This window comes from Diachasmimorpha longicaudata, chromosome 1 (assembly GCF_034640455.1).
Source record: "Diachasmimorpha longicaudata isolate KC_UGA_2023 chromosome 1, iyDiaLong2, whole genome shotgun sequence".
Lineage (NCBI taxonomy): Eukaryota > Metazoa > Arthropoda > Insecta > Hymenoptera > Braconidae > Diachasmimorpha > Diachasmimorpha longicaudata.
Genome location: NC_087225.1, coordinates 1,390,583 through 1,417,002, shown reverse-complemented (window position 1 = coordinate 1,417,002; position 26,420 = coordinate 1,390,583). Strand labels below are relative to the sequence as shown.

At 37.2% G+C, this 26,420-nt stretch overlaps 1 protein-coding gene across 6 annotated transcripts in view; it reads right to left on the bottom strand.

Annotated features, from left to right (window-relative positions):
• Positions 1 to 26,420, bottom strand: part of Kmr (kramer) — a 278,588-nt gene that overhangs the window by 98,208 nt on the left and 153,960 nt on the right. For all 6 annotated transcript variants that reach the window (XM_064125086.1, XM_064125071.1, XM_064125078.1 and 3 more), the window contains one exon: positions 22,192 to 26,376. In XM_064125086.1, the coding sequence (XP_063981156.1) occupies positions 22,192 to 26,376 (4,185 nt within the window). The remainder of the gene's footprint in view (positions 1 to 22,191; positions 26,377 to 26,420) is intronic.

Sequence of the window (26,420 nt, the reverse complement as noted above, 5' to 3'; positions counted from 1 at the left end):
GAAGATAATTGATTCAATTATGGGTTTCCTTGAAGGCGAGAATATCAAGTTAATAAATAGCTTTAGAATGAGAGATCGAGGAGACCAGGATTGACAAATATCTCGATGATCACGATTTGTATTCATAATTTTATTGATTTTATTTAAATAGTCATAATTGTAGGGAATTTGTCAATTTGAAAAATGTTTTTGGATTTTTATGGAAAATTTCATGAAATTAGACGTGGAATCAGAGAGAGCTGCGCACACAGCCAAGTTCTGGTTGATCTCTCCTGATTGGTTAACGACGTGCGCCGAATATATCCGATTATTGCCGATGTTGGACTTCGTCATGGGACCTACTGCATCAGCCTATTAGCGTCCATCCCCTCATCGCCATTAGACTTTCAATTTTTACGAGGCCGACAGAGAAGTGTTTCTAATTCGCTAAAAAAATTTGACTAGTCGACATAGTAATTTTTCTCAGCACATAACTTTTTTAAAAACTACAGGAGAATTACACTTAGAGAAAAAAAAATTCAACTTTAACACACTGAGAGAAAAATATAATTTTGCCCAAACAAATGCCTGAAGTGTCTACTGGAAAATCCGCATTGGATTCTTCTTAGAAGAATATTTAATTGGCAAAATTATATTTTTCTCTCATCGCACAGCCGGGAATCGAACCAGAGTCCCCCAGTATCGCGCCTGGCACTCTTACCGACTGAGTAACACCGGATACCACAAAAATTCTCTCTCAAATGCACCAGAAACACCACCGAACTTCCTTTAGGCATAAAAATTCCCAGATTTTTGTCTCCCTGTATCAATGTTATCCTTTAAATTCACCTTCTCCAACAAAAAAAACGCACAAATAAAATCCGAAATCGATAGAGGGGTCAACATTTGCGGTCTTAGAAGAGGAAAAATAGACTATCTGGAGCATTCCTCTATCCGCAGTCATTTGTATCCCTCTACCTGTTGCTAGTCAACGGTTCCAAGTTTATACGTTGATTTTTCGATATCATTTTTTCATCTCTTTTTCCCATAAACGCGTACCTCCGGATACCGAGATACGCCACAACTGGTGGCTTGGGAGCGGCTTTGAAAATAAATAAAAAAATAAAATAAATAAGAGTCGGAGAGAATCAACAATGACTCTTGCACGCAACGGTCTCTCCTCCAGCGTTGTCCGGAATCTCGTACGTTAAATATCTGTGCTGCCGCGCCCAGAGGTCTTGCTATTTTTGCTTTCAATTTACCGCGTGCTCCCATTCTCCACGACCTTCCCAGCGGTCAAAAACACATCGATTAACCGTCTGCATCACAGCGGTAACTCTCATCCAAATGTCTTTGTTCGTTGCTCATGCCATTATCACTATTAACAAACTCTTCAAGTTGTCTTGTTACGCAATTTATGTGCGCAAATTGCTTTCGTAATCGGGGAGTCTTTATTCTATATTGATTGGGTTGCGTAATTAGGGGGTAGGGGTTGAGGAAGTAATTAAGGTAATAAGTAGTTTATTAGTTCATTTTTTTGTCAGTCGTGGATTTTCGAAAGAGACAGTTCTCGTTATTGTTTATTGAATGGAAATTTCGAAATACATGTTGTGTTTTTATTATTGAGAAGGAATTCGGTATATGTAGAAAGCGCTCATAGTCTCTTATCGATAGATCTCTAGAAGTGGTGGAGGTGATAGAACAGAAGAGATTTTAGCGCAGTCCTTGTTCTTTTTGTGATACGAGATGTTCGAGGAATGCGCGGGGGCACTTTAGGTGTTCCCCTGCGAAGGTAACTTGAAAAGGATCTCAAAGAAATTATTTTTGAGGGAGAAATTCCGAAAAGTCAATGGATAGAAATTCTGAGAGAGTTACAAGTGTTGCAAAGCTGACAGGAAATTTAATTAGATTTTCATTATGTCCAGAAAGTTTCTAAGATTTTTCGTTAAGTACAAGACATAATTAATCGTAAAATACGACATTCAAAATGTAATTTACAAGATTTTTGAACACGTAAACTATAATTTTGACAACGCAAATTACGAGTCTTAAAGCGTAATTTAGGTCTTCAAACATTTGGTAAATTAAGTATTCAATCTCGTATTGAACATTTTTTTTTCTGTGTGAATTTCGGTGAAAAAAATGCAATGGAATTTCACATTTTACTCAAAATTCTGTAACATTGTAGAATTTTACAAAACGAGCAGATGAGAATTTCTTAATTTAAACAAATTTACAATCGATTATGAATACGCGGTGCCAAATTACATTGAAATTCCCATGAAATAAAATTTTTTACATTTTTCTCCACCTAAATCGCGTTCAGTGCCATCATACGGAGAGAAATATTGGGCTTCTTCACTAATCGATTATCGATTGTCAAATGGTCGATCATGACTACTACATAATCGATTATCTCGTATCGCTTTTTATGTAGGAAAAACGACTTTTGGACAATCGATTCTTAATCGATTTTTCATTCGAAATTGTTAGTGTTTCTTCTTTATGTATGAAATTCTATTTTACCCCGATTGCTCTCTAGAGGTCGAATTTTCAAGTAAAAGTTGTTTTCGTGTAATCCACCAAACTATTGTTGATGTAAACAGAATTTTAAATACAACGAAAATTTGCAAATATACCTAAACTATAGATATTAGAAATAAAAGTGTCCCATGTGAAAAGTCGAATAGAACGTCAGTTCCAAATTTCATCGTTACACCTCAGTACTCCGTCAGTAGATCAACAAGCTCACCCGAAAGCTCCTTCACTTCGTCTCAGGCTGCGGTAGCGTTCAGTACATTATCAGTCAAATCCTTCTGCCCCGCAAATCAGTACATCACCGCCACTTAGTACATCGCCGCAGAGAATATCAAACAAATTCTCTCTCTATTCTTTCACCGGTTCAGCAATTCAAGTTTTAGTGTATCACCGCCCAATTAATAACAATTAGACCTTCAGCGATGAAGTCTGAAGTGAAATAGTCGTAAATATTCGACTTTGGTGACACGTGGCTGCCAATAAAATTTTACAAGGGATGAGATTTTTCAACAAACAGCTGAATTGTTCCCCACTGGCTAGCCCTGGCCCAACATTCCCTTCATTACCATTCCACATTCACCCTAAATGGTCCCGTCCCCAAAACATGTCCAAAGACATGTCACACTTTTGCATTGCCGTCTCATTCCGATAAAATTTAACGGATGAGAAGTTGACAGCCTGCGGCTTCGCCTCAGGCCGCCAATCACACCACTTGAAAAATCGCCATCGCGCGTTGTAAACTACATTTTTTTGGTGAGTGATGTTACGTTCAAAGAGTGGCGAACTGTGTCTTCTTTCGTGTACTCGTAAACGAACAGTTCAAGACAGAGTTTGCTACTCGTAAACGAAGACTGTAAAACGCTGTTCGCTACTCGTTGAAGGTGGCATCACTGACAAGAAATATCGTTGGACACACGGGCGCCGAGATTTTTCAGCTCGCGTGATTGGCAACTCGGCTTCGCCTCGGGCTTCACACTCCACACTCGCGAAAAATTCGGCCCAATTGTATCGACGTAGTAAATTGTGCGTTGAGGTGAGGAAAGTGCCGTTTTGAGGAACTACATGAGATTAGCAGCGCGAGCTGAAGGCCATCGCTGCTGACACGTAATCCTTTGAATGGTACTATTTTTACGGACGCAGCGACCATTTTTTTCGGAATACAATGTTTATCGTATAACCATGGAGATGACAAAAAATTCTGTAGTCAAGTTGCAAAACGAGAAAAGTGTTTTTTCGTCAATTCGATTTATTGTATCACCTGAACTGTAATGAAAGAGCGGAAATAGACAGCTAGAATTGGCTCAGTAAAAGACTCACATTCTTTTCGCTCTCGATATGTCATCATAACGTTTTATATATGTCTGTATCATTAACATAAATTTGTGCTTCTTCCAGTATTTCGCGAGGTACATCACTGTCATGACTCGCGTAAATTGAGAAATATATTCGTCACTCATTTTTATCGTCCTTCATTAATCTCCAATTTGCAGTTAATTACACATCGTATATTTTACGCTAATAATTTCGAAGAGATTATGAGGATATGACGTAGAAGGATTACATATAGTAAAATTTGTGGACAAGTATGCTTTGTTAACATGGCGAAGTCATTGTCAGATTAGTATGCTTTATTTCAAGACGTATTTTTAAATAACATAACGAACATTGAAAACGTTGATTTGAGTCGGGGAATAGCTATAGACAGTCTTTTCTAGACGAGGAGTTATTTTTCCTGATGGGGAAGAGTAGAAAATCGCTTTCTCACTTGCAAACTGCCGAGAAAAGTACTATTTTTTGGTGCTCCGACTCTGGAAATATACTTTTTCTTATCCGTGTGGGTATGCGAGTGTCGTCGAAGACGATTTCTCTCCCCCTAAAAATCAAAGATATCTGTTCCCACGAGCGCCCAATTACTATCCGTCATAATGTGCACCTGGGGCACACACTCTGCGTACATAAAATCCCATTTGCCGCACAAGTGCTGATAAAGTTCAATTATAATACGCATTGAATTAACTGTCAGTTATACGAAGAATAAAATCCTGGAAAAATTATTGTGTTCGTTTGGGAACAAATAAAAATTAAATAAAATGAATAGCCCTAAACAGCCGCTTTGGAAGGAAATGAAAAATAAAGTTTATAAATCCCTGGTCACTGGCTTCGAAAAAAATTTTTTTTCATTCCCTATCATTTCATCAAAAAACGGATATTTTCATCGAATATCCAAAAATTGTCACCTTTGAAAAATTCACCTATCAATTTTGTCTGACTACCACTCAGATAAAATCAAGCCGTCAAATTGAATAAATGTCATAACAGATACCGCTCGGTTGCCACTAAAATATCAAATCCCCATTCACCCATTACCATAATAATCATAAACTACGTTTTATACATCGAATCATGGCCAAATACGCCGGATCCATAATCATATGCTCGCATGTGGTGATTTAAACTTTAAACTATGCGAGATGAAATAGAGAAGCGGTACAAAATATTACACCTGATGTTCGATGTCGAGTAACGGTACTGATAGTGGCCCGGTGGCTTAGAGCCGTACCCCGACCCGATAATTCTTGGACTCCAGCTCAGAGAGAGAGAGAGAGGGAGACAAAAAAAGGTAGGAAGGATTATCGCGATGCCGATAGTAATCGGGTGATTGTGATTTGTAATTGGCACCTCATTCTAAGATATATTGGAGTTTATTTGGATGTCATTCCATGTAAGAGATATTTTCCAAATTTTTGAATTTTTTCTGTCATAAAAAATAAGCGACATCAGTTATGTGACTGTAGAAGAGTAATTAAAATGTATGGGTATATTAATTATTCACCTTTAACGCACTGCGTTACAAGTTCAAGCAATAATTTGCAACTGGCCATTGCTGGGGGGCCTTCATGCAGCAAAGTATTTAAATATTATATGCATGATAACTGATGTAAGGGCAGAAAAAAAATTGCATTCAGTCTTACTGAGTGACGATAAATAAAGTAACGATGGTTTTTACAAAATTGCTTGTACAGTGAGATAGTTGAAGATAAAGGGATGAAATGATGCGAGAGGAGTTTTACAATCTACTGTTGGAGATGGACAGGGCCTCCCCAGGAGTCAGAACCATATTTTCTATTCTGATGGCTTTGAGATTCTGCAATGAGGTATGCTGAGGGTAATGGTGCACAGAGAGCAATTCTAGGTAAAAATTAAAGTATACCAAACAGAAAAACCATGTACAGTTAAAAATAAGAATCCCTTAACAAATAATAAAAAAAAGAACAATTAACAGCACATCCTGACAAATTTACGTTTAGTCTTTTCCATTGAAGTGTATTGTATTACTTTCTGTTTACAAAAAAAATTAACTGCCATGTGATAATTATATAGAAAGAATATAGAAAGAATCATTGTACAAATAGGCAGTACAAGGGTTTTTTTCAATTATCATTTTTTTTTTGTTTTTGCTGGTCGTTTCTATCTAATACTAGAATAGGTTTAGAATTAAAAACCAGCCAAGTCGCCAGTGACCGTCCCCGGTAATCTATATCTCGACATTAAAAATAGTCTCGATAATTTTAATGATTTATTAGTTGTTGGGATATGGGTAAAAGTAGATAAATAAATGTAGCAACACAATCAGTTACTTTAACTTGAAAAAGGCTTGATCGATCGAGCTGAATCTGAGTTCAGAGTTAGCCTCAACTTTTACCTACTATCTGACAAAATTTCAAATTTTTTGGAAATTTTTTAACCACCTATATCTCTTTTCAACTCAAAAAATCCTTGAGCAAAAGAAACACCACACAGACATTTTTTTAAATTTTGTATTTTTACATTTCAGACAATTCTACATCTCTTCTAACTAAACTCAAAATTTTTTGAGGTTCCGAATGGACGATTGCAGTGCTTCCATTCGGAAGTACAAAATAATAACCAAAAGTTTTGTAATATTGTTCTTATTCACTGGGAAATCAACCTCCCCCGAAGAATAATTTTCATAATATTATTTTTCCTCTGTTCGACAATTGCATTTTATTATATAATTTGTACTCATATCCTCATTGTAAGTATGAGTGAGGACACACCTTCGCCGATCTCGCTCGCGAGGGATAAAATTCAAGTAAAATCATTTGATTGCGTGCACAAGATTTTACGACGCTACATTTTAAATCACCAACCGGAAGTCAAACCGAGCTATTTCGCCACTGGAAAATGGATGAATTTTGAGGCCGAAGTAAAGAGAGAGACCGTAAAACTACATGATTTCGAAGCTATTAACTTTTTTTTTCCTTCTTTTCTCGGTTATTTCAAGTTTTTGTTGGCGAGAATAATATCGGGGTTAAGTCAGTCGATGGAACAATCCTCTGTTATCGGGACTATGTTGACTTGGGTCGGGAGTTTGTGGCTGAGGAACTCTACTTGGCATTTCCCTCGGGGCAGAGGGAATAAAGAGAATGGTTGGATTATATTCATTTTTATTATTCTATTATTGCGTTGGAGTTGTTTTTTTTTTATCTGGTCCGTTGAGTTTTTGCTTCTGGGAGATTGTAATGTCGGTTACGAATCCAGTCAAGTTTTTTTTTGTGGAGGGAAGGGACTTAAATGAGTTCATTCCGACGATGAAGAGAGTTTGTTATTTTCTAGAATATGTCCTTTATTTTTTTATTTCAGCTGTATGAGAAAAGATAACATGCAATGAGTTGACTTATCTCGTTAAGCTTGATGTCGTGTAAAATATTTACGCGGCATTTTATATTTGAATTTCATTGGTGAATTTTTTAAAAAAGTACCTGCGAAATTATCACTCTCTGGTTGAGGTTGGTCGTTTTGAACGTGAGATAGAAATGTCACATGTGGAAAATAATTAAGAAGGACGGCGGAGCTTGATATATACAAAAAGTCTTAAATGAAGAAGTAGCTAGAGAGTCGGATACCTAAGTTGGGAGAGGACCCGATGAAAATAGAATAAATAGCCTCAGGAGACAAAACTTCAGACTGCCGTGCTAAGTACCTGAGTTGCTGCTCGCATAAATAAAATAATAAAATAAAAATATTAATTAATCAAAGTGCTCAATACGATTGAAAATTATGAGACAACATTAGTCCATCGAAAAAAGGAAAAACGAGGTCTATCGGCTGAAAATCTTCGCAGACGTAAAGCCAAAACTCATCAGATTTGATAAATTATTTAAAATAATAAATTGCGTTTGTTGTTTTCCACTATGAAACAGGAAAGTAAACGCGCCTTACATAATGACCGATGCTTTATATAAAACAAATAGAAATTCCGTTTATTTATATACCTGTTTTGTATAAATATTTGTAAATACTGAATATACATTTTGTTGAAATTGAAGAAAGAACATGAGTATGAGAAAAAAAAACACACGATGCAGAATCGGAAGGTCTCGGGTTCAAATCCCGGTCTAGAGTATCCAATTTTCTTGTAACATTATATCGAGAGTAATCCTGGTTTCCTTCCGACCTAATCAAAAATCCTATACAAGAATCTCCTGTGATGTCATAAGATGTGGAAGAAAGATGTGAACTGCCAGAATTTTAAATACTTTGACGGCGATGATTCCACATCCTATTGAAATTTCCAGGAGAATAAGATTAGAATTTAAGATTATCACTCATGTTTCCAGGTATTTCTTAGGCAACCATAACGAAAATAGTTAAACTTGAAAGTTCAATAAATTGCAAGTACAGTCAGACTATTTTTGTGCTGAAATATTAGTACTTTTAGTGCTCCATTGTAATTGGCGGACAATGGGTTCTTAGCACATGAAAGTTTTTCGCATAATAACGAACTCGTCGTTCTTCATCGCTAGATGAAAAATTATTCTATGAAAAACAAATTTTGTTTGGACTGAAAATGTTTGAGTTTTTCCTTAATTATTCACTAATACTTTAATTTATGGTTATCATTTTCATTTTTATACTGCAATCACAACAAAAATAACGGCAGTGATTTTCAACATTTTTTTCTGGTCTTCTACTAACTTTTTCTTCATAATTGTTATTTCACGAATAGTTCTGCAGTGATTTTTAATCTCAATTTTGCAGGAAAATAAACCCAATAATCTCTGATTATCGCATAACTCTACAGAGCACACACTGAAGTTGGCTGATGTTGACATGGAAAGGCCATTTGTAATTCCCGGGATTAACTCGTGCCCCCGAGTGTATCCGTTCGGCTGTCGGCTTCGCGTCGAACGTTGCCGAATCCTGACGGACGTGTGACGGACGTGGAATCCTGACGGCGAAAAAAGTGGCAAACATTCCAGTGCTGTCACTGAAAAAATTGCTCAACCACACAATGAAATTTCTAATGTTTCCAGTTTAATCACGCAATCCATGAAAAGTCACCAGATATTTCGTATCGTCAAGACACCGAGTATTTGAATGGAAAAATAATTCGTTCCTTTTACTCCATTTTTCTCTCAATATAGGAATGGATGAAATTCTCCTGACAATTTTCTGGGAAATTTCCCACAAAATTATCGGACCACAAAATTTTCTAGTACTTTAATGAATTTGCACCAAAATATTCCCATGTTAATCTACAATTTTTATTTCCAATTCAATGAAAATAAGAGATTTTAACAGTTTCCACCCTTTTTTTGCCGTCGAGCACTGAAAATTTTCTAAAAAAATACAATATTCTTTGTACTTGTTTTATTATTTAACGTGATATGGAGATATTTTTCACCAATAAAATACTGAATCATAACGCGGTACTGAGATGGTTTTGTTTGAAGAGGAACAGGCGTACGTTGGCATAAACATTTCGGTAATTGATGCGTTGACGTGAGTTCCGTCGTAGCCTAAATAAACACCGAATCTGGTTTTTGAGGGCCCATAAAAACGGGACCGTCTACAGTTTCCCTTCGGTCACGGGCGAGAGCACTCAAACAATTGGGCCTAGATACGCGAAACGATTGCAATTTTTTAGATCCTGTCATGTGACCAAAAAACGATGGTCTTTCTTGTGACGATCATGTGACGCATAATTTTCGTGCTACCAAATAATCACCGCAAAAAAATTGCGAACAAACTATTATCAAAACTATTTATAGAAATTTAGAGAGATCCACAATTAATCTATAATTTGCAACGGTCATAGATAAATTAAATGGCTTCATCTTGTTAAAATGAACATCACCGGAATTTCGTTTTTTATTGTAGAGAATTGTGATCTTAACGAGCACATTCGATTAATGTAGAAAAATATTGAATTCAAATTGATAACAGAAACAGTAGTCTGTATTTGTCGAGATGAAAGATGAATGCAATTTTTTTCTGATAAATTGTGACGATTATAGAACGGTGAGAAAATAGTCAAAGCCGTTGGATCCCATTAAGGTTGCGGCGAGTGGATTAAACTTTCGATATCGTCTGATGATTTTTTGTTCATAGATAGCCCTGAGGATTGCCTTTAAAAAATTTCCGAGAATATTTTTAATTTTCTGTCTCAGTCCTGAGATAACTGTTTTCTTTTTAACATGTCGGTAAATGTGATATTAACATTTCAATGTGTTTTTTAAATGAACCACAGTGTCGAACTAGCGTAAAAAAATTGCAGAAAAAAAATAAAGTTGATCCGTCGTTTTCTAGCGGAAAAATAATTAAAGAAAATTATTTTCACGGAGTTCTATTACTTTTTTACGAAAAAAATTTTGACCAGTTTGTAAAATTTAGTTTAGATAACGGCACTGGATGCGATTATTATTTGTTATATTATATATTATATAATACACATATATTAGATATATTAACAAACGTTCTCACACAATTTCGTTGGAAAATTGAAAAAGTTTTCGATTTTCTGATCATTCATTTGCCCAAATTGACGCAATAATGATGAAAAAAAAATTAACGTAAATGTAGCTCATCAGTGTGTCCTGGCCTTGAGTTTATGGCATATTATAATACAAAAATCGTTATCAACACGAAAAAGAAATCGAAAATATCGGCGTAATAAAGATGATGCCCTGCAGTTTCTGCCTAATAAAAACTAAAATAGATTCATCATTGGGTTTTTTTAATATTCAAGAACGCGAATTTTATTGTCTTATGTTAAAACTACCATTTGCATTCTAACAAGCCATTAAACTCTGAATTTCGCATTTTTAAGTATGACGAAATAAAAAAAAACAAATTTCCTTACATAAACCATATAAGATATATGATTTGTTTAATATATAGTATATTTATATATTTATAACGACCACCGTCCATTACTAGAATAACAAATGGGACTTTTTTTTTCTCAGCTGTTTCATATTTTTTTATCTCTCTCAATTTCTCTCCTCACCACCAAATTCCAACAACATTTACATCTCAATAAAAAATAATCCGTAATTTTCCCAGAAGTTTTATTATTGTTCTACTGAAAAATATAAATATCTTCTAAAATTCAATTTAAACAACACGAATAGATGTCATCATTAAAAAACCTCATGCAATTCCGTCCAAAAATTTGAAGAATTAAAAATCAAAATTCAACTTAAAACCCTACTCTCCACCGACGATAATCTGCTCAATTTATGTCGAGTTACACGTTAAGCACTTTGAAATTTTTATCGCCCAACGTTTTATTAAAAACGATCGACCAACTCTGAAAGTACTTGTGTGGCTGGATGGGACAACGGTACAAGTAGAATCACCTGGAACGTTGGTGAGCACACGAGTGTGTAAATAAAAATGTAGTGTGCACTCATCCGTACACACAGCACACTCATCGTGGTACCGATACCAGGAGACGTAACAGAAGAAATACAGATAATCGCGGTGGGTACTGGTAAATAAACGAAAAGAGCAGATGAGTAGCTCTGCCAAACGGGAAACCTCTCCTCCTCGTTACTTTGTGCCGATTTTTCGGATGGCCGTTATAAATGCCAGTCGGGGAGATCGATGCGCATTGATTCCTGACTCTCGTGCAAATGGTTCCATGAGACGTAAAATTTTCTGATAAATTTTTTACACGATTCAAAGAATTTTCTATTTTAAAAAAATTGCATGAACATTGGATTCTATTTCTCAGAAGAAAGAATTGGGGTTAAATAGTACTTCTCAACACAACAATAATTATTAAACAATATATTATTATTGTGATAGGCATCAATACCTCCAGTGTAAATGCCAGTCGAGGAAACCGATGGGCATTGACTCCTGGCTCTCATGCAAATGGCTCCATGAAATTTCAAGTTTTCAAATAAATTTTTTTAATGATTTAACGAGTTTAAAAAAATTCATGTACATCGGATATTATTTCTCAAAAAAAATCAGGGGGTTAAATGGTACTTCTTATGTATTACAAATATTTATTACTCCGCCAATAATTATCAAGCAATATATTCGTATTTTGATTATTATTATGATGAGCATTAATACCTCCAGTGTAAATGCCAGTCGAGGAAATCGATGCGCATTGACTCCCGGCTGTCGTGCAAATGGCTCCATGAAGCTTAAATTTTTCAGATAAATTTTTAAACGACTCAAAGAATTTCGGTGTCTTTTTATTTTTATTTTCTCATTTATTTCTGTTTACGGCTGTAGGACTTCCCGTGGGCCATTAAGCCGAGACATGGGATTGTATTGAGTATAAAATTACATTCTTCGTGTCATGATTTTTATTCTGCGTTTTTTAGTATCTTATCATTAAAAAATGATGAAGCCATCGACAATGAAATCAAGCTTCATTTTATCCTGGGCCTGGGAGAACAAGACTGTTCCAGCATTGGATCGAGATTCCAAGGATCATACATATACGACTCAAGTTGGATCAATATCAGATTCAATGATGGAATCAGGATTGCTTCCATGGTGGGTCTCCCGGGCTCGATCTCCAAGCCTAGATCTACCTTGTTTCCATCGACAGGATGGGCATTTCTCACCTAACTTGGGTCTTACGGTCATCACCCATTTTCCCAGGCATTTATCAATTTCCAACAACAAAGAGAGTACATTTTTCAATTGAAATTAAATCGCTTAAAAATTTCCAGACAGCAGAATCCATTTTTTAATAGTCTGTCCTAACAGGAGATGAGGAATGGCCGACTGTCGGCCAGCATTGGCCAAATGTCGGCCCACTGGGCGTATTCGCAATGTTTTACCATCCCATCGGGTCGTTGTATCACCAAAAATGCAAAACACACATTTGAATGATTTCGCTGCCTCCATGAGGAAGCAAGAAGCATTCATGATGCACAATTGTGTAAAAAACATTGAATGTCATTGCACTTAGTCACCAACAATCTGCACGAAGAGAAATATTCAATAAAAAGTCCGGATCTTTTCCGTAATTCTGATGTGAATTTCCCTTCTACAAAATTTTCCGAAACTCTCTCAGAATTTTTCCTGAACGTTCCACAAAGGCAAAGGCAAAGTATTACAGGGACGTGTCATATTATCTGACAAAATATTACTGGAAAATATTATTTGAAAAATTGTTATTCATCAAAATATTATTTGTCGAAAATGTGTTTTAATTTTTTTTCTGATCATATTTGACTCCTCAATCAAATATCAATCAATAGTTCAACTCTGTATTGAGGGCAAACTGGTAATTTAGTTTGTGTTCCATTTGTTCAATATTTAACATTCAACTTTCAAAATTTCTTCGAATTCGAATTTTAAACATATTTTTACTAACTTTTCATCACATTTACAGTTATTTGCCCACAGTAATCGCAATTTTTTCATTTTTTTCCTGCACATTGTCACTTCGATTATTTTTTTTCACTGCGTCGTTTCCTGTTATACATTTTCGCGCGTTGTGTTTGTTCATACCCACTACACATTTATACATCATCACAATGTAAATCCCTTTTTTTCCGCCTGATCATTTCCCTGTATGATATTTCTCTTAATAATATGTCATCGTGGGATATTTGTCTCGAATAACATTTTGACATGTGATATTCTGTCGCAATATTTTGTCGTATGATATTATTCTTCAATAATATTCTGTCATTTAATATTTTTCCTTACTAAAATTATGTCATGTGTTATATTGTCGTAATATTTTATCGTGTGATATTGTTTATTCAATAATATTATGTAGTTCAATCTTCTTGATTAATAATATTATATCGTATATATTTCCTCGTCATATTTTACCGTCTGATGTTCTACGTAATCCTAAAAAAATTCAAAAACCAGATACATACTGTACTTCCCCGACCAGCAGCTTCCGCAAATGAGTCCGACTCTTCCAGCTCCCATGTTTCACCTCCTCCCTACCCTCTTTACCCCTCAAAACCGTCAATAACCACCCAATAATCACATGTGCAAAGTATCCCCCTGCATTCTCCACAAACTGACACCACCGGCGTAACTGTCACGCCACCACCACCTCGACATGGATTTTCCGGGTGTCCAACTTCCGGTATTCAATATCAACTCTGCAATGAACAATCGTCAGCACTGCCAACCCCCCTTGCCCCGACAGTCGCCCCTCACTTTGCGAAATCGAAAAAAAATATCACATGTAGCAATAACATTAATAACTCCGATAAGACCACCGTCGTGGTCCTCAACCGACTGATCCAAATGCCAAATTTACTCCCGAGAAACAGTCGTCTCCTTCATAAAAATTTCAGTCATTCATTTATAGTCCCGGTGAATCGATTTTCCCATTCGACCTGGAGGCACTCGACATTTCTCCTACCAAATTAAATCGGCCACTGATCAATACGACCGGTATAACCTTCCGCTTCGAGTTTATCAGTTAACTCAATTACTTCCGACAGTAAATTGCAATCACTTGATGCTCCCACTGTTCATCGATTGATAATTTCGTTACTCCAGATTACAGCTAAGGTCCTCCTGAAGGTAACACCAGTTTGTTTTCACTGTTCAATCGCCTGTCAAATACAAATAGACACTTGTCCTCACGATCGAGACCCAGCGCCCCCCCCCTCCCTCTCTCGCCCCTCACCAAGCACTGACCCGCCCACGTGGGCTCACAATTGATTTTAAGGCAGATCTATCAGTTCAGGTCAATGAGACGTGATCTGATCTAGAATTAATGAAGCGATGATGACGTGCTCTGATAATTTGGCAACAGGTCCTGATCAGGTGAAAGAGAAATTGATGGATTTGAATTTTTGAAATTGTGAAGTTGTGATTGTTCAGGTTCACGGTTACACATACACACACAGTGACGGATTTTAACCGATTTAACGTAGGGTATTTTAACGAGCGATGAACGGGATGATACACGGCACGTGGTGTCGGGCCGAGAGCCATCGGCTGACTGACTTAAACTCCGCGACCTGTTCGACTACGAGCCGAACCCGCTTCGCCCTACTCGCGTGTTTGGCCCCTGACGTCTGTCAACCCACCGGCTGCTGAGCTGCTGCAGCAACGAACGAGCAATCACCTTTCTCCGTCTCTGTTGTTCGATGGTTCTCAGTTGTGCCAGTGGTGACGATGAAAATGGGACGTGATTATTGAGGGTTCAATCAGAGAAATCGCAGTGATTTGATTGGAAGGTTTTGGGGTGAGGGGAGTCTGAGAATAGAATGTGAGGGAGAAAATTTGTGTGTGAAGTTCTGGCAGCATTCGATGGGAGAATCGTGGAGGGATCTGCGGAGGATCTCCCGGGTGACAGAGAGAGATTCTTTGGAAGACTTTGGGAAGGGGATATTTTTGTCTGAAGATGTCCTGAATTTGACTTTGGAAAATATTCGTAAAAGGCTTTCTTCTGACCAAAAATTCCCTTCGGAAGATCTTTGGATGAATCTTGTAGGGTCATGAGGGAGATCTTCCGGATCTTATTATGTCGGAGGTTTAATTGGGGAAATCACGGCGGTTTGATTGTGAAGATTTTGGTGGATAAATCGATTCTTCGAGTCGAATGTAAATAAAAAAATTGTCTGTCGAAGATCTTCCAGAATTTGTCAAAAGAATAATGGAGAGATCTTCAGATCTCCCGCATGACAGAATTCTAAGTTAACAGCTCGATTTTTGCGCGGTAAGAGGACGAACATTTTTTTTGTCAATAACAAACATCTGACAATAATTTTGATTCCATCCAGGGTACGCTCCCCAATCATTGATTGATTCCAATACATGCAAACATGACGAAAAGGATGAAAGAAGAAAAAACTCAATATCTTCCTTAGTTTCGAAGATGTTTCCAAAAAACGAGTGATGACAAAATCTTGATTTCTCAAAAACGACTTGGCGATCGAGTTGAATCCGGTCGCAGATTATTATCCGACAAAATTTCAAGTGGTTTGAAATTTTTTTATCCACCTATATCTTTTCTCAACCAAAGAGAAACTCGTCAAAACGGACCCCGTAGACATTTCCAAAAAATTTCAGTATTTTCACATTTCAGACCTTTCTACATCCACCCATAATTAGAATTCTTCTGCGGATGCGAAGTAGATCATTGCACCACTATTGCAATAATTTAAAAGCAAAAACGTCTTAACATTGAAAATTTCTCCCAAAGTTAACATCGCAAATTGCTCAATTACCTCCTCTCCACTGAGACAACAAATATCATTTTGCCACTTAAATATTCTTCTGACAAGAATTTAAAGTGGATTTTCCTATGGTAATTTCGGGTACGTGTTTGTTAAAAACAAATATGATTGGGAAAATCATATTTTTCTCTGAGTGCAGATCTGGGATGATTTAAAGGTATTGAGTCTGACATTTCAGGTGGTCTTGGAGGGATCTGTATAATGCAAGTGGTATTAACAATGCAATACTTCGTATACATACAGGTATAGAGAGTAAAGACAATAGTTGACCCACTGTTTCGTAACTCGATGTTCTTGAGTTATGTCAGACACGTCACGAGTACAAATAAAATGTGCTTTCAATCTATAGAACGTGTTGGAGTATCGACTCGTCTTCAGGTGGAATTACCTCGTTGCCTTTCAACTCAATTGCGTTATGGTGGGATATCGTTGTACGTTAACGTGAACACCTTTGTTGTAGACAAGCCATGGGTGGTATACTTGGTCATCGGTGTTATTGAACCTTGGACAAAGTGCAATGTACATTCGAGGAAGCCATGTGGAAGGTTTTTGCGGTTTGGTGCTTATCATATTACGGGGGAATATCGTCTGCAAGCTCTTTGTGATGATGTTCAATTAATTTTTACTTTGTACTAAACTTGGGGATTTTTTTTCTCAAAGGAGGGGAAAGCAGAGCATTTTTTATGATGAGATATCTACACGTTGATTTTAATGCTGTGTTTTTAAATTATGTTTTTCTGGAGATATTGTTATGAATGTTAAACTTCGATAGGTCCGCTTTTTATTACCAAAAATTTCACAAACGCAAAACATTTTAAATATGTAAATATCTGAAAGAATGAGATCTCCAAATTGACAATCTCAATGACAAACCAAATCTTAAGACACTGTAACTGAAAATATGGAGTGTAAATAACTCAAAATTATGGGCTACGCCATTTCAAAACAATAAAAAAAAATTCTATAGAGAGTTTTCCGACTTATTTCCCGCAGCAAAATTCTCATGAAAAATAAACTCGTGACAAATTTCCCATAACGAAAATAGCATCGGCAATAATAACCACAACAGAATTTTCAGGACAAAAATATCATACGCCGAAAATTTCCACGATAGAAATAATGTGCAAATCACTAGTTGATAGACTTGGTACAGTATTTTCAAGAAATTACCATCTTGCTCAGTTGATGTGATATGGTCCTTACCAGTACATTTGCTCTTATTCTGTTCAGTACATCTCCAAATTATAATCTTCTCACAACACTGGAAGCTTCCTTCTCTTTACAGATTTCACTAAAGAATTTAACCGAAAATCATTCACTAGTACCGAAGGAAAATTTTTGGAAATGAGTACTCGTAAAGGAATCAATTACTTCGAATATTATTATTAAAAAAGCAAGAAATCTTATTACTATCGATGATCTGAACTTATGAGAAAAATTGTGACTTGGGTGAACAGGAATAGGCCGGATCATTACAGTTTAGGGGGTGAACCACATGAAAATTTAGATCTCGTCCACTCTATTGTCAAAAACTTAGTAATTGACTGCAAAGTGAAGGCCATTTTCCACCGTATGAAATTCGCTATTTGCTGAAAACTTGAAAGATAATGATTATTTTGTTAATTAACTCGTTTCTCACCCCATGTAAATTAGATATCTAAGGATATTGAAGACCATTGAATGTTGAAGAAGTATGAAGGCAATTTATGTATGTTTCTGTTAAAAAAACATCTTTCTTTGTACCAGAATAAACTGATAGGCTGGAATGCATAAATAAAAAAAATTATAGTCCTCTTATCTGAGTGCCAATAACGCACAAAATTATCCGAAATCAGTTGTTGGCTCCCTTTAGCAGATTTAATGAACTTCAAGGGCACGATGGGGACCTTATCGTCCCATTGCCAGACATGAACTGAAGGAACGTCAGACAATATTTTTAAATACACTCAAATAGGATAAGGACAATTACCAAAGCAAAATATAAACATTTGAGTCCACCAATAATGACCCATGTGGTTCCTATGTGCTCCGGCATATCAACCGAAATTTCCTCATTTCAAATTGTTAACAAAAATTTTGCAGAACAAAATTTTCCTCTTGGGAATTATGTCCGAGTATTTTTTTAGAGAGAATTATTGGAAGGAAATTGTTGCATGGAAATTATGCCACGAGAATTTTTACGCTGGAAATAAATCGGGTCACTCGATAAACATCTCATCTTTTATTATTTTTACTCGAGGAGTTAAAACCACAATGTATATGCACATGCGTGACGGAAATGCTTTTTTTTATGGTGTAGTGTATAAAACCGAGAGATTTCCTATCTCAACAGTCGTTCTATATAAATATGAGATGTTAAATATGAGATTTTTCATTCAATAAAAACACGAGTTTGATAATTTGCGATTACACTTTTCATTCGGCGGATGCTCTTTAGATAGAATTGATTTGAATTGACTAAAGTATTTTAATTCCTTGATAAAAAAAAACAAATATTCGCACAACACGAAGCGCATTTTTCACTCAGAATGAATGACTCATTGAATTTTTTTATCATTACGTCATCGATGAATGACAAATGACACATGTTTGAGCAGCAATAACCAATCACTCTTCATTCGTAAAGGTTTATAACTTATTAATCTCACCAAGATGTCTTTCTCCGTTCCTAAACAACATCTTATGGTGATTTTAATGAAAGAATTGTGTCTCTTGATTTTTTCGTGCAGAGTAGACAGTCAAAATCATGAAATGAAACAATATGGTCAGATTATTAAAGTTTTTCGCGTAAAATTCGGATAAACATAATAATGAAATTTATACAAAAAAATATCAGAGCATTTTTTACATGAATTTTTTATACGCATCTCGTTTTCTTGAAGACGAGACATCTCCTGGACGAGCCAGAATTACTTAGAGCAACGTCGAATATCTGATCGAGTCCAGTACTTAATTATTTTGTCTGGTTTTGGTTTCAAATGGTTCACGAGGAGTTTTCTCAGGAAGTTGATTGTGTTATTTCGAATTTAGTCAATCATTTTGTCCTGTTTGGTTATCATCATCAGGGTTCTACTTAGTTATAATGAAAAGTCGATCATTATCTCGTGTCGTTCCTCTCAAGATTACAAATTTGTTCTCTTTTGGAATTATATGGAATCATAATAATTTTTCCATCTTGCACTCTTTTATATTTTCGGAAATTATATTATGCCCCTTGAATAGTCCTTGAGTTGGGTTGCTTCGTATAAATCTTCTCAATAAATCTACGGAGAGAAAAGTAGATTTTAGCGTACCATTTGGTAATCGTGTTGTGTCTTGCGCGTTTCGGAAAAATTACCGAACTGTAAAATAATATTTTTCCATTGCGGAGTGACAGTTCTCTACCATTTTGAGAAAAACTAACAAACTGTTAGATAATTGGTGTCAAATGGTCGAGTAATTGTTACCAAGCAGTCGATAAATTCCTAAGCGGTACGGTAATTTTACGCGACGGGGAAACCACAAGACGATTACCAAATGCAACGCTAGTTTCTACTGAATTTTTCTGTCCGCGTGCGATGGGAACTTCGATGGTATTTTATTTCTAATAATTCCTTGGAACCGTTAAAATAGTTCTTCCCTCCGACATTTTACCGACCTGATGAATAAAAATAACAAGAAAAAATATGCAGTCAATAATATCTAAATTAAATTTCCGAAAGCATTTGCTATTTTTTAAAAACGTTTTCTTTGCAGAAACAAATAATAGAACTTGTTTTCCAAACGGTGGATTATCTTTTCTGCAATGGCAAAAAATTCCTCGATTTTTTTACGTCTAGCGATTCAAAATCTAGATTTTGATTTTTGACTATAACGGAAATGTCGATTTTCTCATAAGACAGTGTGATAAGTTTGCTTTTTTCAACTTTTGTTTTAAACGATAATGAACTTGCGCAAAAAGTTACGATTACAAATGTAACTCAGGTTTCTAAAAATTTAGAATTTAAATTTAAATTCAATTTTATTTGAATTTTTTGATTTGGAAATTTTGACGATTTTTGAATTCACTAAAAAATTCGAGCTACTTTAAAATAACTAAAATGTGATAATCATCAGCATGTGAAGGACCACAAGTCCATTACCTTATTTTAATGTATTCCAAAATAATCACTGTGAATGGCTACGCAACAAACTTGTTCAACTTTTTTGGAAATATTATAAACAATCAGTTTAACAAAAAATATCAATTATCCTGGCAGATTGCATGTTGATGGAATTTCATCTACCCTCGGTTGGTGAATCTCATTCCAGGGTGAATGAACTTATTAGAATGAAACGAAAAAATGAAGGGAAGCGAGAGGGGGAGGAGGAGAATGAATTCAAAGAGAGACGTGAAAAACAGGGGGAAAGAACTGGATCCAGTGATTAGTAGAGATTCAAAGCATCCGCCCAGCAGACGCATTAAAGTGGAGATAAACAATAAATAAGTGGTCGAGTAAAAAATAAAATTAACAAATTAAATTGGGAAAAAACATTCTCTGTATTACCAAAATTCGTATAAATTCTAAATGATATGTACAGTCTCTTAATCCACGATATTATCTAATTATATAAAAGATACTATCAAAATTATTTACAGGTACATTTAAAAACTAAAAATATTTTGTTCGTGTCTGAAATATTCGATTGTCCGATCGCATAAACACATTTAGAACATTCTGAGTAAAAAACTTCTGATTTACCAAATTTTTAGCTCCGTATAACAATCAAAATTTGATGGTGATTACGCTTTCGTGAAAATGAGGCCAATTTTCGCGTAACAAATTAAGAACAACGTGGCAATGAACATCAGAGAGTTCAAGTAGAAAATACCAGTCTGTGCAGTAGTCATTGTCGTACAATTGTTAGGGGAAAAGTTAAAGTTGTCCCCTTCCCTAGTATTTACAACTAGAGTTAGAGGAAATACTTTTTATCTGGCAATTTGCCCAATTCGTTTCATACCCTCAAAATTACCAAACACTTTTCGTATGCCGGGATGGGAGAAAGTCTTTGCCTATTGGAATTTCATTGTTAACTGTATGAAATTTTGTTTCAATGAAAGACCGAGTGTGAGTCAGCGATTGAGCATGCCACAGACAACGTCCAATGTTCAATATTATTCTCTGCAGTCCAATGCATAAAATCATATATTCCTCATTGATACCTTTGGGCAATGGAAGCAACTTCGAAAAATATATCACCCCTTAGCTTATGATGCAATCCAGCTCGAGCGAACAATTTACGAATTAAATACAGAAATAAAATTGAATAAGAAAACTCTTTCCGAGATTTTTTAAGAGAAAACTGCGATGGGTTTTAAAAATCGCGGGCTATTGGAGCGAGATTTTTCCTGTGTTAAAGATCGATTATATTTGTCTAAGGAGGATTTCATGACTATAAATTGCTCATTGTCCATTTGCTTCACAAACGCAAAAATTAAAATATTAAGAATAGTCCGGGGCCCCCAATGTTCGAGCTACAAATTTTGTTTTTTTTTTCCCATAATTTGTGACGAAATGCATAAAATTATAATTATAATTGATGTATTGAAACTCAATTTGTAAACTCCTGATTTGATTCTATTGTCAATCAAAAAATTCATGAAAGAAAATAACGTAAAATAAAGTGAGAATTCCTCATCAAAATATTTCACATATATTTCTGTTCATAAATCGTATGATTTAAAACAGAATTAATCAATTCAATTAACTGTCTAATATTTGGGTTTCAAATAAATCAATTTATAATTATCATTCCACACCTTTTCTCCAAAATTTCGAGAAAAACCTCTGCAGCTCGACATTGGAGTCCCTCCAAAACGAATGACCAATAAAAAATTACCATTTTTATACTAATTACTCCCTTTCACAGATCTGTAATCAGTCTTTAAGGTCCGAAAATGTCATTTAAACAACCGCTGCCATTTTAAAATCATAGTCGACTCCCTTAATCGTTTCCCTCTCCCAGATATCCCGAGAAAAATTCAAGTACATCAACACAAGTTGTGACACTTCCAAAGAAATTTAACAACCATCGATAGTCAAGCATCGATGTGAGGAGAAGGACATTGGAAGAGGCAAGTGACAATTCCCCTTTGTCCCACTCAGTCACCCCAATCATCCTCTGTACCCAGCACCAGTCCCAAATAGCCACTCACCTCTGTCATTATCCTTCTCCTCATCGTTCCTGACTCTCTCCCCAATCCCCTCAACATTCCCAACGCATTCTGCAACCTCCTGGTCTTGTCTTCTCTCCTCCTCCATGATCATTCTCATCATAATGCTCATACCCTCCTCGCCTCTTCCTGATACTGGCAACCCTCGCCCCGATTCCGCCATTGACGTTCGCTGCTGTTCCTGGAGTAAGCAGGCGCTCGACATTAGATCCCATTGACGTAATTTTTCTCGATCGAGCTCGAATGATCGACGATTTGGCTGTTGTACCGGAGGAAGGTTGCCTTCGTCTAAAAAATGATTTGTCTTATCCGTTTGTCGTTTGTAAGCCTCATTCTCTGGATCCCAAATATAACCACCAGTCGATCGATCCATAGCAAGAGATTCATAAGCCCCATCGTCATCCTGACCCTGATTTCCGTCTACTCCAGCTCTTCTCACGAGCCTCGGACGTTCTTGAACATTCACCGGTGACGATAAACGTTGAAGAGCTACACTATCATTAACATAAGTAGCTCCACGAGTTATCTTCGAACGTCCTCTAGCATCCGGTGTTTCCGAACCAGTTGTTCCACTGGGCCGCACTGCAGGAGCATCCAAATTGTCCAAGGACCTTGCATGCCTCAAGCTGACTCTCCTCAAGCTCTCCCGCCACAGTGTGTCCTGTTCCCAGGTGTCTTCACCTTGGAAGGGTTCATCGGAATTAATTCTGATGAATGTCGACGTTGCAGACTCTTCATCTTCTTCCCTCATTCTCGTTGGTGGAACCGAGGACACTCGATTCTCTCGATTATCTCGATTCCTCTGTTCTACTAAATTCTGAAGACCCACGTCATCCAACAATCCCTCCAATGAGCGTGATCTTCGATGAGTTGGCTGAGGAAATTGCATGAAACCTTGAATCTCGTCTGCTGCTAATTGCGTTTGACTTCCTGATTTGTCACGAAGCCCCTGCGGGTACAAATTAACATTGCTAACATCAGGAAGTGAAACATCCGGCAATGGTTCAATAGACTTGACTCGTCGCAATGTATCAGCTTCATAAACATTTCTCTTATCGACTAACCCGGATTTGTTGTCGACCAAATATTGCGAGGAATTCTTTCGCAATTCAGCTGCTATTCTTCTCGCTTCATCGATACCATCCACTTCGGTTCTTCTCGGTATTTGTCGAACGATTGGATTTACGAGTCTTCCAATATCATTTCGCTTGTTTAATGCATTGGAATCACCCCTTTGATTATTCAACTGTGGTAACCTAGAGGTGTGAGCAATAAACGTTTGGACAGAGCGCGATTGTGCATCGATCGAGTTGACTCCAGCCTGAAGGTCGGAATAATAGTAAGGTGCACCTGTCTGATCATTATCGTTATCGGCCTGATCATTGCCAGGATTATGACCAGGATGAACAGCTGGAGAATTTCTCAATGCCGCGACTTGAGCTGACGTTTTTCCAGCAGAAGTTGAAGCTACATGATTAAAGTCTTGACTGGATGATGATCTGCGATTTGGAGATAATGAGTACCTCGTTGAGTCCTGGCTTGCTGATCTGGAGTGATGGTGGGGCCTTTGATCGTGATAAGGGGACGGGTTACGGTGCCCGTAGGACATTTGTGGTAACATAGTAGAAGGAGTTGGCGAAGCCACTGGCCCAGACGAAGATATTATCGAATAACTTGAGTCCCTACTATGAGATAATTGTGGACGGCTTTTAATCCTCAAATCTTCTCTATTTGGTTCCTGCTCATGACAAATTGCTGGAGAGCCGTTCAGTGGTGAGAAGCTAACATTTTCGTAGTGGATATCACCAGTAAAGGATTGGGAATGCTGATGACTTGGTGGAGCGTCGCTGACTCTCATTGATGGTAAGGAAGAGGCGGAACTTGTTTTTGTTCGTGAATTGTAGTTAAAAGGTCTGTCCAAGGTGTTGGAGCTCACGTTCATCTTGGCGATGTCGTTGGAGGTTTTATGGACTTTGTCGGTAATCAGCATGTTCTCATTGAAGCCATAAATGCTATTATAGCTCAAATCTTTGGAATACAAATCGACATTGAAAGCGTCTCGAGCCTGCAACTCCTCCAGGTATTGATCTAGATCGATACTGGTACCGTCGAATCGATTTCCAAGCGATTCTAGTTCGTCTAAACTATCGAATACCTCACAGACACCATCACTCACTGGTCTTCGTTTCATTCTCCTGTGTCTCTCTTCTTCTTCAGAATTACGAAGCTCTTGGGTGTCACTTCCTGAGGCGCTTTCCAATGATATTCGACTATCTCGAAAAGTCGAGCTTATAGTGTCGTCGGAAAATCTTGATGGAGGTCTATGAGTTTCAGGATTATTGTGCAATCTTGAGTCGCGATTAACAGGAACTTGAGGTGAGGATTTTTTCAACTCCAGTGTCTCCTGCATTTCCAGGGTTTCCAGGTCGTCAAGAGGTGGTGGAGACGTGGGAATCGGTGGGGGAGAGACTAATTCACTGTCCGAAGAATCTTGCATTTCCGCAATAATAGTCCGACTGGCGCTGAGGTAATAGGAGGCAGGTCTGAAAGTGTCAGATAAACTGAACCGAGGATGTCTCGGTGCATCAATGGAATCCAAATCCTTCGAGGATTCATCATCAGCATCAGAACTGTCAGACTTTAATGCTGTCAATATATCCGGTAAATCTCCCCGCATTGGACCATTTGAACCGTCTTTCTTCCTCGTTATTTGGGATTTTTTTTTATCCTGTTCACCTAATTGGCTGACTTCCATATAAACCGGCTCCACTTTGTTATCAGCGACACACACAAATTCGTAGTGAGATGCCTCCAAAGTGGAATAATCCCCTGAATCAAGTTTGGTATCCCCACTGGGTGCTAAGAGTGAATGACCTCGTCCATTCTGTGTCATTTCAACATAAGAGCTCTCCTCATGCCTCAAATTAGCGAATAAACTCTCCATCATCTTTGAATCGGTTCTGTCATCGTTGCTAGGATCTAAGATGGCTTTTCTCGGTGACATAGGGAGATAATGTTCCTCCGGATTAATATCATCGATCTTTGGTGTCGAACTGTTACTCTCACCAGATAAATTGTCTCCATGTGTAACCATTGACTCTGTCATACTCAATCTGGCAAATGCATCTGCATTCTCACTTAATCCTTCGATCGCAACTTGAGAATCATTCAAACTTGTTTTTATTTCTTCTGTCATGTCGATTTTCTTTTCCAAGTTTTTTCGCTTTATCGTACCAGTGGGAATTTCCTTGTACTCAAAGACTTGATCGCTCTCAATTTCTTCTTCACTTTTATGAGGTTGATCAAGATCACTTCCTGTATCGTAGAGAAGTGTCTCGGTATCACTGAAAACACCCCGATCCTTTATCTCATCTCGTTTGTTGTTCTGTTGATGACATACTTGTTGGGATTTCCTCTCGAAATCAGCGAGAAGATCTTTGACAGATTTACCACTATCGTTTTTTTGGTCTAGTGATTCTTCTGGTGATAGTTCGGGACTTTTGCACGTATTATCAGTCAACGCAAATTTACGAATCATCGGTGGTGCTCGAGTCGAGTCTAATCGCGAAACATGCGCCTCAGTCGCTTGTGGTGGAGACACCTTCAGAGGCTCCTGCATCGATAGCATCTCTTTAATTGGACTGCCATCCTCAATGCTACATTCAAATGACTTTATTCTACTCTGCACTAAATTCCCCTCCCAATTTTCATTCTCAATGTCACCAATCTCATCAGCTTTAATGTACTGATACGAGAATTCCTTAATGACTTTACTCTCATCAATTCTCGAGTCCCAGTTCTCCTTGTTCTCGGTGGAATCCCACTGAACGTTTTTGGTTGTCTGCCATGTTTCACCGGCTAATGTACTTAGTCTGCCACCTTCTGATTTCCCTGATTGACGATGATGACAGGACGAGGGAGTTTTTAGAATTCCTGGCTTCTTCGGGGTTTTAACTGTGAGATTTTCCATTGGCGATTGATTTTTAGAGGCTGCGGGCTCCTGAGGGGGAAATGATACCTCTTCGTAACCCGCGTCGGGGGGAATTGCTGATGAAAATGTGACAGTTGGATGACACTGAAGAGCCGGATTATTCTCATCTGAATGACGGGGACTTCGACCTGCGTGTGAGGGTCTGCGTGTTCGCTTCCTCCGGACATCGTCGAGCTCTGATTCAAACCGGTAAATAAGAATAAATATAACATTGACCAGG